The 17,739-nt window shown below is 42.3% G+C and overlaps 1 protein-coding gene across 1 annotated transcript in view; it reads left to right on the top strand.

Annotated features, from left to right (window-relative positions):
• Positions 1-117: 117 nt before the first annotated feature.
• CBX5 (chromobox 5) overlaps positions 118-17,739 on the top strand; it is a 54,000-nt gene continuing 36,378 nt past the window's right edge. Inside the window, 2 exon segments of the mRNA XM_048832129.2 lie at positions 118-187; positions 190-266. Coding sequence (XP_048688086.2) covers positions 133-187; positions 190-266 — 132 coding nt within the window. The 5' untranslated portion in view covers positions 118-132.

Here is a 17,739-nt window from a genome sequence, read left to right as displayed (position 1 = left end):
TGCCTGGCAGCGTCAGGGAAAAGGGAATAAAAACGCACCAGCCAGAAAGTGCTCATCTGCGCATGCGCTGAGATAAACCCAAGGGCGCTCCCATATGTGTACAAATGGGGGAGGGAAGCGCATTGGCTGCGCATGCGCAATGTGGAGAACCAGGCGCCTGCGCGCTGGGGGGGCTGTTTTGGCGGGCGTTGCGCAGAAGCAGCCTCGGCTCTGACGGCCTGCGAGAAGGGGGAGTCGGTGCCGTGCCGGACCCGCTTCGTACCCAGGTACCCGGTGGGTGGGAGGCTTGCTGAGTTAGGGCATCGGTTTGTTCGGCCGGGAGACCCGGGGGGGGGACAGGGGCTCATTGTATGGAATGAAAGGGGTTAGGGGGCGGGACCGCGACGCCTGATGTACAGGCTAGCTGGCCAATGGAGGGGCGGGAGCGGGGCTAATGTAGCATGATTGGCAGCACGAGGCACCAGTGCCAACTGCGCGGAAGAGGGAGGGCGCGGTAGCTGGGAGCGACAGCCTTCTCCGCTAATGAGGCAGCCGCAGAGACTGAGACTGATGGCGCGGCGGGCTAATGGGCGCGCGGTGTCTCGGGGAGTGCTCCTGAAGCGCATTAGGGGGGTGCTTCAGCCTGATGGGCGGGGCAGCGGGCCAATCGGGGCCCGACGTCGCAGTGCCCGCCTCTGGACCCCATGAGATGGGGGTTGGGAGATGGGGTGCACCCCCAAAGTGCAGGAAGGGACCTGGGAAAGGAAGGGGTCCCTGGCCACATCGTCCTGGGTTCTTGACCCGTGCACTGCGCTGTCCTTCAACACCCCCGCTGCTCCCCCTGGAAGCGACCCTGCTGTTTCTCCTTGGTTGGATTCCGTACACCGCTGTGTTTTGCAGCCCCTGCTGCTCCCCCCCCACGATCCCCTGCACTGCCTTGTCCTGTAACCCTCCCCCCCACGAATCCCCTGCTGCCCCTCCCCCCCCGATCCCTTGCACAGACTTGTCCTGTAAATCTCCTTCCCCACTGTCTCTCCGACTCTTTGCAACAGCCCCTGGATCCTCTGTGCTGCCCTGTCCTGTAACCTCCCTGGGATCCTAAATCCCCTGAAAATCCCCCCCCCCCCCCCGCCGAACCTTCTTAAACCCCTCCCTCCCCCCTGCTGGGTTCCCCACAACATCCTCTTTTCTACTGCTTAGTTCCTCCTAGATCCCCTGTAAATCCTTCTCTCCAAAATTCCTCCTACTCCCAATCTCCTGTAAACCTCCCACATGCACCCCCCACCCCAACATCCCCTGTAGCCTCTCCCATCAACCTCTTGGATCCCCTGCACTGCCCTGTCCTGCAAACATCCCCTCCCAAGATCCCCTGTAACAGGCCTCCCACCTCTCTGCAGCTTCCCCCACCACAGATCTCCTGTATCTCTCCTCCCCCACACACACCCCATCACCTGCCACACACCCTCATGCTTGTCACTCCTCCCTGGGATTTCTTGCAACGTCCCCATTCCCTGCAACTCCATCTCCCCTGCTACCCTCCCCCACAGCCCTCCTTGTCCCACCTGTCCCACCCCCCAGATCTCCTGCAAACATACCCCCGCAGCCTATCTCCCTTATCCCCTGCAAAACCACCCCCCTTTAGCCCTCCTCGTCCTCCCAAGGATCTCCTGTCTCTCTCTCCTGCAGCCCTTCTCCTCTCCCTGAATGCACCTCACAGTCCTTCCTCTCCTCTCAGGATCCCCTGCAACTGCCCACCTACAGCCTCCTGATTGGGGGGGCTACAAACCATACTCCGCACTGCAGCCCCCTGCGTGATCTCCAGCAGCCCCCTACAAACACCACTTAGCTTTTTAGCCCTCCCCGCTATTCTTTGCAGGATGTTCCTAGCCCTGCAACCTCCCAACACATCCCCTATCTCTAGAACCCTCACAGTAGGCCTGCTTCTAGCCTTGCAAATCCCTATGTAGCTCTGCTTGAGATCCTTTGTGAACATCTCCTCCACTCTCATTTTTCATACCAAAGCCCTGATGTTCCCAGGATTTCACCTGAAAACCCCATATTGCTCCCAGGCCTGCATATCCCGCAGCTTCTCTTGTGCCTATGTGACCTCCTAGCCCTGCAAGTCCCTGTAGACACCCCTCTTCCTCCCAGTGCTCTCTTTATTTGTAGTTATACCCCCCCATGTTGCATGCCTTCATTTCACATCCAGATCCAGTTTAAGTCTTCAGAGCAGTGATCTTGTCTTATGAGCCCAAACTCTGCCACATTCATTCAGGGTTCCTCCTAACCAAGCGCTTCCCCCCCCACTGCAACTCTAGGTTAAATATTGTATGCACCGCTATTGGCCCATCTACATTCTTGGGAATACAGTAGAACCTCAGAGTTACAAACTGACCAGTCAGCAGCACACCTCATTTGGAACTGGAAGTACACAACCAGGCAGCAGCAGAGACGGGAGAAAAAAAAAGGCAAATACAATACAGTGTTAAATGTAAACTTAAAAAAAAAAGGAAAGGAGCATTTTTCTTCTGTCATAGTAAAGTTTCAAAGCTGTATTAAGTCAATGTTCAGTTGTAAACTTTTGAAAGAACAACTATAATGTTTTGTTCTGAGTTACGAACATTTCTGAGTTATGAACAATCCCCATTCCTAAGGTGTACGTAACTATGAGGTTCTACTGTAGTAGTTTCCAGATGTGTTCACAGCATTCTTGGTTTTGTAGACACCATGACTCCAAGTGCACTGAAGTGTCCTGGGACATGGTCTTGTACACTGTTACGATATTTGTGTTTGCACATGTGAAAATTAATCTGGAATAATATAGAATGTGAAGTTACAGTGGTTCATTATAACTATTTGAAACCCACTAATACTGTAGTGGTGTTAACTGCCTACTTCACTTTGAGTGGTCTCTTGCAACATGTGTTAACTCCTTATCTGTTCCACCCTTGTATTTAGCTATAACACACTCAGTACCTTTCCCAGACCTGAAGAAGAGCTCTGTGTAAACTTGAAAGGTTGTCTTTTTCGTCAGCAGAAGTTGATCCAATAAAAGAGATTACCTCACCCATCTTGCCTGTCTAATATCCTGGGACCAATATGGCTACAACAACACTGCAATTTACTGTGGGTTAACTATTCCTGATTAACTCCATGTCTGGATGCATTTATTCCAGAATAAGCGTACCTTGTTCTGAATTAGTTTAAACATGGAAAAAGGCATGCTTATTCTGGAATAAGTATCTATATAGAGAGGTAATCCACTTTAAATTCACACACACACTACCTTATTCTGGATTAATTTTCAAGTGTGGATACAAAGCTAGTAGCAACAGAAGGGGCAGATGGGATTTGGATCTTTATCTGTTGTATGCTATAGGACAGTGGTTTTAAACTTTTTTTCCTTTGTGGGCCCCTAAATTTTGAATGGAGGTGTGGACACCTTTGGAAATCTTAGATATAGTCTGCAGACCCCAGGTTGAAAAACACTGTTCTATGGTTATAACAGCGTTTCGTGGATCCCTTAGACATAGCCTGCAGACCCCCGGGGGTCCGTGGACCAGCAGTTGAAAATCACTGCTGTAGCAGTTACCATGCTCGGGCACTCAGATACATGTCACTGCTCTATATGTAGCAAGATAGAACCAAGCTTTAACCCTGTATGTAAAGAAAAAGTATCTGGATGTCTTTGACTGATTTTTACCACTCTTGTAACTGTATAATAAAGCAAAGGTAATCTAATTTCATACTGATTGTCTGAATTCTTATTAACTCTTCCTTTGCCGTTGCCTCCAGAATTGGTCTATGTGGCAAAATTGTCCAGGTGTCTAATGAGGGACTCAGAGAGCCTTTTCCCCCTCTAAAGGAAGGCAGGATTTCAGAACTTGATGAACCAGTTACCTGCTTTTGTTAGGCAAATCCTATGCTTGAGGGTTTCCTTTGAGGAGACTGTATTCTGCCCACCTATTTCAGAACAAGAGGCAATGAGAATTTATGGTGGGAGTGGTATTCCTTACTGAAATACTGGGTTTATTTCTTACCCCCACTGTCTAGTTACCATGATGTTTGGAAACCAAGTTATATACACACGCACATGTTAAATTAGACCAGGTAACTGGAGCCTATGCTTCAGAACTTACCCTTGTGTAACTTTAATTTCTGTATGCTTAAGTACTTGTATGGCTCTCATCACCCTGGTATCCGAGCACTTCCTAATACAATAACAGACGGATTTGCTTTTTTTAATATTTGTCCAATGCTATTTTAAAACATATTACTAAATATGTTTGTATCCCTGCACTGTGTGTTAGTTGTATATCCTGAAGCAGAGAGAGCCCTTGTAATTTAAAACGCCTGAGCTACAGATTGATAGTGGTGGTTTTATTTAATAGTCTGCTTGGTATAATGAGGAGACTAAATGTGTTACTGTTCCAAATGTTAAGCCACTTGCTTGTTTCTGTTTGATCTGTAACTAGTTTTCATCCTCTTAATATTGGCTTAACCATCTTCTGTAAGGCTTCCATGTCAGTAACTTCTCAGCAAGATAGTTGCCACCAGCTTGAATTTCAGAAATTCAAATTTTTACTTCAGATTTAAACCCAGTTGACGAACAGTCAGAGCAGTAATTTTGGGGAAGGGGCTAGGATCTTTGAACTCGGAAAGGAGGCATTCTTCTCCAGTTGATCTCCTAATCCCAATAGCATTTGTTTGTATGTGTTGTAATTACTGTTCACGTAAAGTAGCTCCATAAAGCTTTTGGAGATACATGTTAGCTTCAAAATGTTGGAAGTGGGGCTACTTTTGTGCATCAGAGCTCCAACGATCCTCCTTAGAATAAAGCAGTTACTTCAGAAATGTATAGATAATTCTGATTTTTATGTTTATCCAAAGGGAACTATAATGGATATTGCAACAACATGCACTCATCTCTATAGAGCTGGTGTTGTTACCATGTGCCGCAAATGTTTCTTTACCAGACACACACTTGGATGTTTTTCATTGCTTGTAACTAAGGGCAAAGTTAGCAGTCTTCATGAGTGGAGAAATTACGATAGAAATAAAGTTCTGCCCCTTATCTTGTACCAATCACTCACAAAATCTACATTATTGCAATGTTAAATTTTACATTAAGGGAGTTCTAGTACTGCAAATGCAACCAAGTTTGCCTGACACAATGGAACACCATTTCATTTGTAGTGCAGATGGGACCTTACCAGTGTCCCTTCAAGACTTTAGTATGATGCGGGGACTCTTAATGTTCTGGTCCAAAATACAAAATTGACCTAACTGGATCTCCTGGCATGGTTATACTTCTTGGATAGAAAGATCCTTAATATGAAGCCCTTTCATTGTGTTACTAGAGCAAGTTGGGCTAGGAGCGAACTTGGGAGGAAGGGAATTCTGTCTAAACTGGGACAGTACTGCTGAATGTAACTCCTCCATTAAAAACTTTGGGTTGGAAGAGCAACCATTGCCCCTCTGCTTCCTCCACATGAGCCTTTTGAGCCATTGGATCTGTGGAAGTAGGAATACAATAGTTCTCTTGTGCTCTGGCCCAAGTGTATTACGCTCATTGCCTCAGAACGTAGAGGTTGCAGAGGCAACATTTGTTAGTCTCTACGGTGCCACAAGTACTCCTTTTCTTTTTGCGAATACAGTCTAACCCGGCTGCTACTCTGAAACATTGCATGGTTTCTCCAGCTGTGCATCCATATTATTGGGGCTTTCTGCATAAATGTCAACCCAGAATAGATAGATGGTGTTTGCAAATGCTGAAAATCATAGAATATCAGGCTTGGAAGAGACCTCAGGAGGTCATCTAGTCCAACCCCCTGCTCAAAGCAGGACCAACCCCAACTAAATCATCCCAGCCAGGGCTTTGTCAAGCCGAGCCTTAAAAACCTCTAAGGATGGAGACTGCACCACCTCCCTAGGTAACCCATTCCAGTGCTTCACCACCCTCCTAGTGAAATAGTGTTTCCTCATATCCACTGTAGACCTCCCCCACTGCCACTTGATACCATTGCTCCTTGTTCTGTCATCTGCCACCACTGACAGCAGCCTAGCTCCATCCTTTTTGGAACCCCCCTTCAGGTAGTTGAAGGCTGCTATCAAATCCCCCCCTCACTGTTCTTTTCTGCAGACTAAATAAGACCAGGTCCCTCAGCGTAATTCTCAGTTCCTTAAGCATAATTAAAATGCTTCAACCAAACAGGAGTAAGAAAGGTAGGACCTTGCTACTTTGTCCTATTCGCTTAAAAATGTGGACTCTATTCTTTGCCATTCCATTCACTTAAAAAAAGACCAGACAGCCAGATCTTTTAAACTGGCAACCCTATTAAACCAAATCTAAAAGCCAAACTAAGGAGGAGCCAGGTAACTTGTTGTTGTAATGCTACCCCTCACCCCGCTCTCCACACTTTTGTTTTCAGAATTCCACCAACCTGGCTCTCAATTTTGCCAAAACAAAGTCCTCATAAGTCCTAAAACAATAGAAATGTTTTCATGATTTTTAAACCATAATTATGCTACTGGAAACAAGTGATTGGGATACAAACATTGCATAAGAGTGTTATTTCAATATGCAGCACTTAGAAGCTAAGAGGAAAATTGGCCACCCCCACCCCTCCAAAACTGACTTCCTGGATTTTTATTGTTCAACCTGAGAGAAGAGCAAAAAGTAGACTGGATTTTTAGAATCTTTCAGTTTTAACGAATCTAATACTTGATAAAATTCTGATAAAGTGCATTCCATTTAGAAAAATCGCTGAAATAAGAATCAGCTGCATATAGTGATCAAAACCAGTGGGACAAAATCATTCCTATAAGAACATAAAATACTCCACTTGTAAGAATCAACTGCTTATAAGAATCAAATCATCCAGTACAGATGTGATTCATATAAAAAGAGTGCACTGTATTTGTATCTCCAAAACTTATGCCTTTCAAATGAAATCTGACATGCAAAATTAGTTCACTGATTGGATGTTTTTTGCTAACTTGATCAGTTCAAATAATTAATCATGGTTACCTATATTTTAAATTGTCCTGTTAAAACACCATTGAGATTAAACTGGCAGATTTATATCCGATGACTGGCGGATAGCTAATGTACTGCTGAATTTTTAAGGTTTCTAGGTGATCCTGGCAATTACAGGCCAGTAAGCCGAAGTTCAGTACCAAGCAAATAGGATGAAACTATAGTAAAGAACAGAATTATCAGACACACACATGCCACAATATGTTGGGGAAAAGTCAACATGGCTTTTGTAAAGGAAAATCATGCTTCACCAATCCATTAGAATTATTTGAAGGTGTCAGCAAACATGTGGACCAGGATGATCCAATAGATATAGTGTACTTGGACCTTCAGAAAGCCTTTGACAAGGTGTCTCACCAAAGGCTCTGAAGACAAATAAGCAGTCCTGGGATAAGAGGGAAGGTCCTTTCATGGATCAGTAATTGATTAAAATATAGGGAATAAAAGGTAGGAATAAATAGTCAGTTTTCTCAGTGGAGAGAGGTAAATAGCAGAGAAGCCCAGGGTCCTGAATTGGGACAGGTGCTGTTCAACATATTCATAAATCCTCTGGAAAAAGAGGTAAACAGTGAGAAGGAAAAGTTTGTGGAGGATACAAAATTACCTAAGACAGTTAAATCCAAACCTGACTGTGAAGAGTTACAAAGGGATCTCTCAGAACTGGGTGACTAGGCTAGAAAATGGTAGATAAAATTCAATGTTGATAAATACAAAGTGATTCACATTGGAAAATATAATCCCAACTATACATACAGAATAATGGGCTCTAAATTAGCTTTTACCATTCAAGAAAGAGATCTTGGGGTCATTGCGGATGGTTCTCTGAAAACATCCGCTCAGTGTGCAGCAGCAGTCAAAAAAGCGAACAGAATGTTAAGAACCATGAGAAAAGGGATAGATAATAAGACAATAAATATCATAATGCCGCTAAATACATCCGTGGTATACCCATGTCTTGAATTCTGTGTGCAGTTCTGATCGCTCCATCTCAAAAAAGATATATTAGAATTGGAAAAGGGACAGAGGAGGGCAACAAAAATTATCAGGAGTATGGAACAGCTTTCACGTGAGGCGAGATTAAAAAAACCAGGACAGTTCAGCTTAGAAAAGACCCAACTCGCACTTCAAAGCGCTGCCGCTGGAGCGTTCCTGCTGCAGTTATTTGAAGTTTCCAGTGTAGCCATGCCCAAAATAGCGTAGACGTGGCCTTAAGCACTGCTGTCTAACCCTACACAAAGTAGGTTTCAGATGACTTGCCTAAGTCTTGCCTAGGCTTTAAAGGTGTGTTAGAAAATGTTCACTTGACATGCTCTAACCCTCAATTGCAGACAACGCAGAGTTGACTTTTACGGTGCTAAGCTGAAGTCTAGGGTCCCCTCAGCAACCGAGACTTTAACTCACAGGTTGACATGTATTAGAGGCACACTACCTTGACTCTTAACACGTGTTAGCTAACATCTTCAGATCCTAGTATGTGTGTACAGTGCCTGGCCCAGTGAGGCATTAATCCTTGACTGGTGTTTCGAGGTGCTAGCAATACCAATAATAAAAGTATGATCAAGGGATGGCAGAGGTTATTGGGGGCTAAATTTTGATGCTGATGTAAGAAGGTGCAATTCTGTGAACATCAGTGGAGTTGCATCTGCTTATTCTGTAGCTGAATTTGGCTCCATAGCTGTATCTATGGCAACTTAAAATGTTTTTGTTAGTGTAACATGTAGCTGCAGCTACTGTTAAGTCTCTTCAGAATTAACAGTCCATTACTACAACTTGCTGGAACCTGCTTTCTTTCAGCAGTATTTACTACGTTTAAATGTAAAACATTTTTACTCATGAGACATTTAATGTTGGTAGCACGATTAAAAGCCCAGGAAATGCAAACATCAACTTTCCATCAGGAACATTAACTTCGTTGCATTGTGCATTCTATACATTTTATACAGGTGAGCAAAATATTAACCTACCACGCTAAACCTGAAACAGAAATGCAAAATACATTTGTGCAATGAGTCAAGTGAATGTTGTTAACACTTTAACTCTTGCATTTCCTGACTTAATATTGTGACAGTTGCACATAATGTTGTTGTAGCACAGTTTTACACATTTAATTTCCATTAAAAAAAAAAAAAAGACCAAAACAGAAAGGGAAGACAGGGAGAGGAATAGAATTAGCCTGGAGAAGTTTATTGTATCCTTGAATCCAGTAGGGCCCTGATCCTACAATCCTGTACTCCCACAAATTATCCCATAGGCCATGCCGATTATTGTGGTATTTTTCAATGGAGTTAAGTTCAGACATTCTTCAAGGTGTTAATCTGTATCTGCTGCACCATTGAGGGTATGTGGACATAACTTAGGTTGACATAATTTTGTAATGTCGACGTACGGCCACCACAATCATTAAATCACTTTTGCATGTCCTCACTGTGCTCCTTGTGTTGGCAGTGTGCCCCCTCACCAGGAGCACTTACAGTGATTTAACTCTCAGCATTGGGCATTGTGGGATGGCTTCTGAAAGCCAGTAACAGTTGATGTAAGCAAGCAGTGTCTGTACTGACACTGTGTTGATCGAACTATGTTGACCTAAGCACTACACCTCTTGCGGAGGTGGAATTAAGTTGGCATAGCGCGCAAGTTACATTGGCGGGAGCGATATTTTAGCGTAGACGCTTACAGAGTTAGGTTGACACAAGGCATCTTATGTCAACCTAACTCTGTGGTGTAGACCAGGGCTAGGGGGGATTTTCAGTGGAGTTAAAGTACTCAGTTGAGCTAACTTCACTGAAAATACAGCTATAGACACTGGCTTTATGGTTAACCATGCACAGCTAATGCCTCTTTAAGCAGGGCTGCCTGCTCTTATCCACACTAAGGGCAGAATCATATTTAAGATTGTTAACTTGTTTTGAAATACAGTGCATTTTCTGAGTGTAACCAAGACTTGGAAACAAGGGTTTGCCGGATCAAGGCCCTATTGCACAGGAATGCGAGTTCATTTATCTCCTAGGGTATCTCTATATTAGGAAAACCGATTCTTTTTAAAAATTGAATTAGAAAACTCCTAGGCTATGCCTTGGACCTTGTCTAGTTTAGGAGGTGTGATGTTAGTATGTGTTAGCTAATGTGCTACATAACGCATTTGAAAAGTGCTGTTTAGACCAGGGATGGGCAAACTATGGCCCGCGGCCTGGATCTGGCCCGACAGCCGTTTTAATCCAGCCCTTGAGCTCCTGCTGGGGAGTGGGGTTTGGGGCTTGACCCGCTCCGGTGCTTCAGCCAAGGAGCAGGGTTGGGGACCACTGCATGCGGCTCCCGGAAGAAGCGGCATGGTCCCACTCTGGCTCCTACACGTAGGGGCAGCCAGGGGGTTCATTCAGGCCAGTATCCTGCCTTCCCGCAGTGGCCAATGGCAGATGCTTGCAGTGGTTCTCAAACTGTGGGTCATGACCCCGTTTTAATGAGGTCACCAGGGTTGACGTTAGACTTGCTGGGGCCAGGGGCCGAAGCCCAAGCCTGAGGGCTTCAGCCCTGGACAGTGGGGATCAGATTACAGGCCCCCTGCCTGGGGCTGAAGCTCTTGGTCTTTTGCATCCCAACCCAGGGTGGTGGGGCTTGGGCTTTGGCCCCCCCACCTGGGGCGGCAGGGCTTGGATGGGCTCAGGCTTTGGTCCCCCCTCCTGGGGTCGTGTAGTAATTTTTGTTGTCAGAATAGTTTATTGCTGTCCAATAAAGTTGTAGAGCTGCTGTGAAGGAATGAACAGTACAGAGCAGTTATCAAATGATCCATTGCCTGTGTTCAAGCCCCAGTTAGAAGCTTAGGGGAAACCAGTTGCATCCCTGACCCTCTTGCCTGATAACCATTGATGGACCTATCCTCCAGAAACTTATCTAATTCTGTGTTGAATCCTTTTATAGTTTTGGCCTTCACAAAATCCCCTGGCAATGAGTTCCACAGGTTGACTGTGCTTTGTGTGAAGAAGTACTTCCTTTTGTTTGTTTTAAATCTGCTGTCTATTTAATTTCATTGCGTGACCCCTGGTTTTTGTGTTATGTGAAAGAGAAAATAACACTTCCCGCACACCATTTGTAATTTTATAGACCTCTATCATGTCCCTCCTAAATTTGCCTCTTTTTCTAAGATGAATAGTCCCAGTCTTTTTAATCTCTCCGCATATGGAAGTTGTTCCATAATCATTTTTGTTGTCCTCTGTATCTTTTCCATTTTCAGTGTGTTTTTTTTTTTTAAATGGGATGACCAGAACTGAATGCAGTATTCAAGGTGTGGGTGTACCATGGATTTATATCGTGGCATTGTGATATTTACTGTCTTATTATCTCTTTCCTAATGGTTCCTAACATTGTTAGTTTTTTTGACTGCCACTGCACATTGAGCTGATGTTTTCAAAGAACTATCCACTATTACTCCAAGATTCTCATAGACTCATGGACTTTAAGGTCAGGAGGGACCATCAGAAGCCTCTAGTTTGGCCTTCTGCATACTGCAGGCCACAGAACCTCATGAACCCACTCATGTAATAGACGCCTACTAGCTAATTTAGAATTCATCATTTTGTACCTACAGTTGGGATTATGTTTTCCGTTGTGCATTACTTTGCATTTATCATCATTGAATTTCATCTGCCATTTTGTTGCCCAGTCACCAGTTTTGTGAGTTCCTTTTGTAACTCTACACAATCAGCTTTGGATTTAACTATCTTGGGTAATTTTGTATCCTCTGCAAAGTTTGCCACCTCACTGTTTACCCCTTTTTCCAGATCATTTATGAATATGTTGAACAGCACTGGTCCCAGTACAGATCCTTGGGGGACACTGCTATTTACCTCTCTACATTCTGAAAACTGACCATTTATTCCTACCCTTTGTTTCCTGTCTTTTCATCAGTTATGATCCATGAGAGCACTTTCCCTCTTATCCCATGACTGCTTACTTGGCTTAAGAGCCTTTGATAAGAGACCTTGTCAAAGGCTTTCTAAAATTCCAGGTACACTATATCCACTGGATTACCCTTGTCCACATGTTTGTTGACCCCCTCAAAGAATTCTATTAGACTGGCGAGTCATGATTTCCCTTTACAAAAGCTAGATTGACTGTCCCCCAACAAATTGTGTTCATCTGTGTCTGAATTCTGTTCTGTACTATAGTTTCAACTAATTTGCTTGGCACTGAATTAAGGATTACTGGCCTGTAGTTGCCAAGATCGTCTCTGGAGCCTTTTAAAAATTGGTGTCACATTAGCTATCCTCCAGTCTTTGGTATAGAAGCTGATTTAAATGTTAAATAGGTTACATACCACAATTAGTAGTTCTGCAATTTCTTATTTTATTTTCATTAGAACTCTTGTGTGAATACTATCTGGTCCTAGTGACTTATTACTGTTTAATTTATCAGTCCGTCCCAGAACCTCCTTTATTGACATCTCAATCTACGACAAATCCTCAAATTGATAATCTAAGTGAATGGGTCAGTCATTCCATTATTTTGCCCCGGATGGATGTCAGGCTGACAGGCCTATAATTACTATATCGTCCTGTTTTACCCTTCTTAAATATTGGCACAACATTGGCTTTCTTCCAGTCTCATGGAATTGCTCCAGTGCTCCAAGACTTATTTAAAAAATCGACATTAAAGAGTCCAGCAAGCACCTCGGCCAGTTCTTGTAAAACTCTTGGATGTAAGTTAGCCGGGCATACTGATATAAAAAATATTAACTTTAGTAGCTGCTGATTAATATCCTCCTTAGTTACTGTTGGAACAGAAAGTATTTCATCATCATGATATGTATATATCACCTCGCTTGTTCCCAAATACAGATCAGAATTATTTTTATAGTACACTTCTGCATTATTTATTGACAACTTGATGTTTATTTTGACTAGCAAACATGAATTAAAACTACGACTTGCCATATTTCCAGTAGGGTTTCTTAATACATTTTTAAAAATAAACCTCTTTTCTAGTGCAGGCATGGCTTACGATGCAGGCTAACAGGTCTGAATTAGCCTACCACATTTTAGGTTAGGGGAGAGGCTAGGCTAAAGCACAGCCAGCTAACATGGCTTCAAACATACTTAGGCTGTATCTTAATGGAGCTTTTCAGTTGTGTTACCTTTAACTCGATTAAAAAACACACCTTTTTTTTGCCTGTCAAGAACAGGACTTTAGACTACTTTCTAGGTTATGATAGGACTAGCTAACGTGATTGTGAAGATTTATGCTGTGTCTGCACTGGATGCTAAATGGTGTTTGAAATCGTGTTAGATAAGGCATGTTACCTAAGTCAATTTTAAAAAGCACCTTGTTTCTTAATTTAGGAATTGGTCTGCACATGGTTTAGAAAGTGATATAAAGTAGCCCCCTAGGGTGGAAACTGTTATACAGGTATAAACTTGTTTACATACAGCAGTGTCCACACTAGGGGGTTGTACCGTTTTTTACTATATTGGTATACCAGTAGACTATACCATCAAAGTGCTCCTAGGGTGGATGCAGCTTATACTGGCAAAACCTGGCAAAAGCACAGTTATCTAGGTCGTCCCCTTTTCCCCCCGCCCCCAGTGAAATAAGCTGCCTTTGCTGGCATATTGTGCGTACTCTAGGGGCTTTTGCTTGCATAGCTATGTCTGTCTGGGATCACACTCTGAACAACGTAGCTGTTGACAAAAGTCTAGTGTAGAGTTGGTCTAGGTGTAAGACAGGACTGAAGGATACCTATGGACTTCACAACATTTGCTTCTGAGCATTCTTAGTAAAATAATTTCCAACAACTTTTGTTAAATCAAAAATGTTTTTCAGACCAAGTAGAAGCTCTCGTTCTCAGCAAGAACCACATCTGTTCCAAGTTTCAAATTGAGCCTATTTTTGCTGTAGCTTTTATGTATTATTTTAAGGTGGTATTACAATGGGAAAAGTGATTTTTGTCTCTACCATGTCTCATACTGCTGAAGGGACTCTGGCCACTTTTTAGAAAATTTCCTCTGGGCAGAGACCAAGCACAGAAGACTTCAATGAATATTTTTATGAAGTTGTAAGTATGGGACAAACAGGGTTTATAGTGGAAAATGTTTTGGAGCATTGATAATTATAGTGTCTGCTATCCCCGTTAGGCCAGAGCAGAGACTGCAGTTATTCTTTCTTCAAAAACATTTCCATCATTCTGTGCTACTACAGCTCCACATGTGGCAGCAATAGCGAGAATGCTGTTGTAGAAAAGATGCTGTCAGCTGCTGTATTTTAACCAACATGTTGTCTAGTCTTGTTCATTGTAGTAGCTAAAATGCAGATGGCTGCTTTGCACTAGTGGTCCTACTGTTGCTTCTGCCATGGGGAGCTGACCTGGTGTTTGAGCAACGACAGGAAGATATTTTGGTGGGAGGACTAGTATAAACAGTGGCTCTGGGGCCTGAGGGTATGTCTACACTTACATTTTATAGCGCTCTAACTTGCTGGCTCAGGGGTGTGAAAAATCATCCTTCCCCCCTCTCCCTGCGCACAACCACACTCGCATTTCAAAGCGCTGCCGCAGGAGCGTTCCCACGGCAGCGCTTTGAAGTTTCTAGTGTAGACATACCCTAAGGTACGTACAATTACTGTACCAGTTTTAACTATTTTGGCTAGGAGTATGATTTTCCTTCTGAAATAGTTAGATCAGTACAGGTCCTAGTGTAGACCCACTTGTGTTTGTGTAAAGGTGCCGCATGCTGCCAAAGGAGAATATCCATACCAGTATAACTGCATCTACATTAGGGGGGCTGTAACAATTCAACTGCAGCAGTACAATTCATATGTGTAGACAAGGCCTGGTATTTGTAGTCATAAGCAGTGAAACAGCACCATAAAAAGTATGAATTCGCCTTATTTATCTCAATTTAGTGGAAATGGCAAGGTCTGGTTTTTCTCATTTGGAAGTTAATGCTCATAGAAGAGTCGCACATCTTGATTCACTAAAATGGGGCTGTAATTCATTTAATGTATTCATTTAATTCATCACTGTGAACTTGTAAAACTCTGAAATGCATGTTTAACACAAAATGTTAAGGTTTTAGATGCAGGTGGGGCTGGGTGGCTGCTGTCATAGTGATGCTGTGTTCTTGCACTACTCTTGCCATGGGAAGAAGGCTCTATCTGTGGGTTACTGTTCAAGGCCACATCTACACTGGGAAAAAAGCATTTTTTAACATGTTAAATACATCTGTTTTCCTAGGGCAGATAAGGATTTAGGGCTGGATTGTATTAGGTGCTTGAACTTCATTAGGATTCAGTATCTTGCAAGATGTCTGCTGTGTTTTAATGTTTAACCTGGCTTTGTTTCTTTGTTCAGCATATCTTACCTGTGTTGAACACTGTGTGAGAACACTTTAGAACATTAGCATGGAAAGAATTTTCAAAATTGCAAAAAAGATAGCTAAAATCCTGGTGGAGACAAGGAACTGTAGTTTTTATCTTGATGTTAAAAGTACATCTTTTTGCAGTGAAGACTTAGGATCTTCCACTGATGTTCATTGATGCAGATTTGCCGTTTCATTTAGTTTGGACAGTTAAAATAGATGAATTGTTTTATTTTCTGGTTCTCCTGCCCTAGCCCGATGCTGTTGTTTTTTGGGTTGCACACACTGCAAGAGAATGTTTATATGTTAAATATTTCTATTAATGGGCTTTGTAAAATGTTTTTTATCCAGAACCTGTATTGGACCTAAAGTACCCCTGCAAGAGGGAAATAACCATATTTGTAGGCTGATTCAGGGTTGGTGATTAACTGTGGTATACAATATAGGAAGAACAAAATGTATTACGTTTCTCTAAATCAGTGGTTCTCAACCAGGGGTACATGTACCCCCCCTGAAAGACCTCTGCATACCCCCAACGGTACATCTACTCATCTAGATATTAGCCTAGTTTTACAATAGGCTATATAAAAAGCACTAGTGAAGTCAGTACAAACTAAAATTTCACAGGTAATGATTTGTTTATATTGCTCTGTATACTATAGACTGAAATGTAAGTACAATATTTATATTCCAATTGATTTATTTTATAATTCTATGCTAAAATGAAAAAGTAAGAAATTTTCAATAATAGTCTGCTGTGACACCTGTTGTATTTTTATGTCTGATTTTGTAAGTTTAAGTGAGGTGAAACTTGAGGATACACAAGACAAATCAGACTCTTGAAAGGGGTACAGTAGTCTGAAAAGATTGAGAGCTACTACTCTAAATGAACGATCTCTTATAGCCTTGTAGATCTGAAATGGGAACTTCCGATTTCTGTAAAAGTAGCCTTCTCTTGTATGAAACTGGCTTCTTTTGGTGTCATTTAAATAACAATATATCTGTAGCACTGAGCATACTTTTATGATATTGTGACACAATAACTCACACTTAAACATCAAAAGAGATACTTCAGAAGGCCCGCAAGGTTCAATAACTCTGTGGTTTGTTTCGCTTATCATCGGCCATTATATTTTTTACAAGCTCTTAAATTGCTACAGAGAGAAATTGTTTTGGATTGTAATGGATGGTTAAGAAGCTGCCAAGGATACCTTGTTGTATGGGGTGGAAACAGTTTAATACTATTTTGGTTTTATTTATCTAAGTTCTAGGCAATATAGCTTAAGTATAATTTGTATTACAAATACACTGAAGTGATAGCAGGACACAAAATTATACTGTGCATTAAAGGGACATTGTCAAGGGCTTCATAAACATTTGGAAGCCTCTCCTTAGAGGAGATTAAATTTTAGTCATAGTTGTTCGAGCTTTCTCTAGTCCTTGCTGTGAATCCCACACTAATAAACATCCATGATTTGATAGATGAACCGGCTGCTCAGGTTGCAGAGCTCTGCATTTGTGAATTATCCCTGTATACTATCACTGCAAGCAAGCTCCTTTTTAATAACAACACTCATAATCTTAAAAATAAGAAGAAACTCTTGAGAGGCTTGATCCAACTCCCATTAAAGTTAGTGTAATATGTTTCATTAACTTCATAGGGAATTGGATTCATTTCTAAATTAATGTCTGGCGATTTCATGTGACTTTTTTTTTTTTTAAAGATGAAGAGTCCATGTTAGAGTGATGGAAAACTTGGGAATTAAAAATTCTTGACATCTGTGTAAGGGCGTGGGTGGGTAAATGTGCACAAATACAGTTAGCTTCCATGCTGGCAAATCCAGAAATTCATAATTAACATTTTGAGAGAAATTGAGTAAAATTTTAAAGAAACATTAGGGTTAGTCTCATTCTGCAGAGGCTAGCAACAGGTCTGAGAGCATCATGAATCTAGACAAAGGTTTAGGGTTGTTGGAGTTTGATTATTCTTCTGGCTTGTAGATCTGATGAAGATGTGTTAACTTTCTCAGGAGGATGTTAACTAGTGTCTACTAAAGTTAGACATTTTTAAATCAGCATGTCCAGATAACTTGCATCCAAGAGTTTTAAAAGAGCTTCCTGTAGAGCTCACTGGACCATTAATTTTGATTCCCAATAAGTCTTGGAACATCGGGGAATTTCCAGAAGATTGCAAGAAAGCTAGTGTTATGCCAATAATTAAAAAGGATAAACAGGATGACGCAGGTAATTATAGGCCTGTCCCTCTGACATCGATCCTGAGCAAGATAATGGAGTGGCTAATACACCACTCGATTAATAAAGAATTAAGGGAAGGTAATATAAATAATGCTAATCAACATGTGTTAATTGAAAATA

This window comes from Caretta caretta, chromosome 20, assembly GCF_965140235.1.
Source record: "Caretta caretta isolate rCarCar2 chromosome 20, rCarCar1.hap1, whole genome shotgun sequence".
Taxonomy (NCBI): Eukaryota; Metazoa; Chordata; order Testudines; family Cheloniidae; genus Caretta; species Caretta caretta.
Note: the sequence above shows the minus strand (reverse complement) of the source record. Positions and strands in the feature narration are given on the sequence as shown.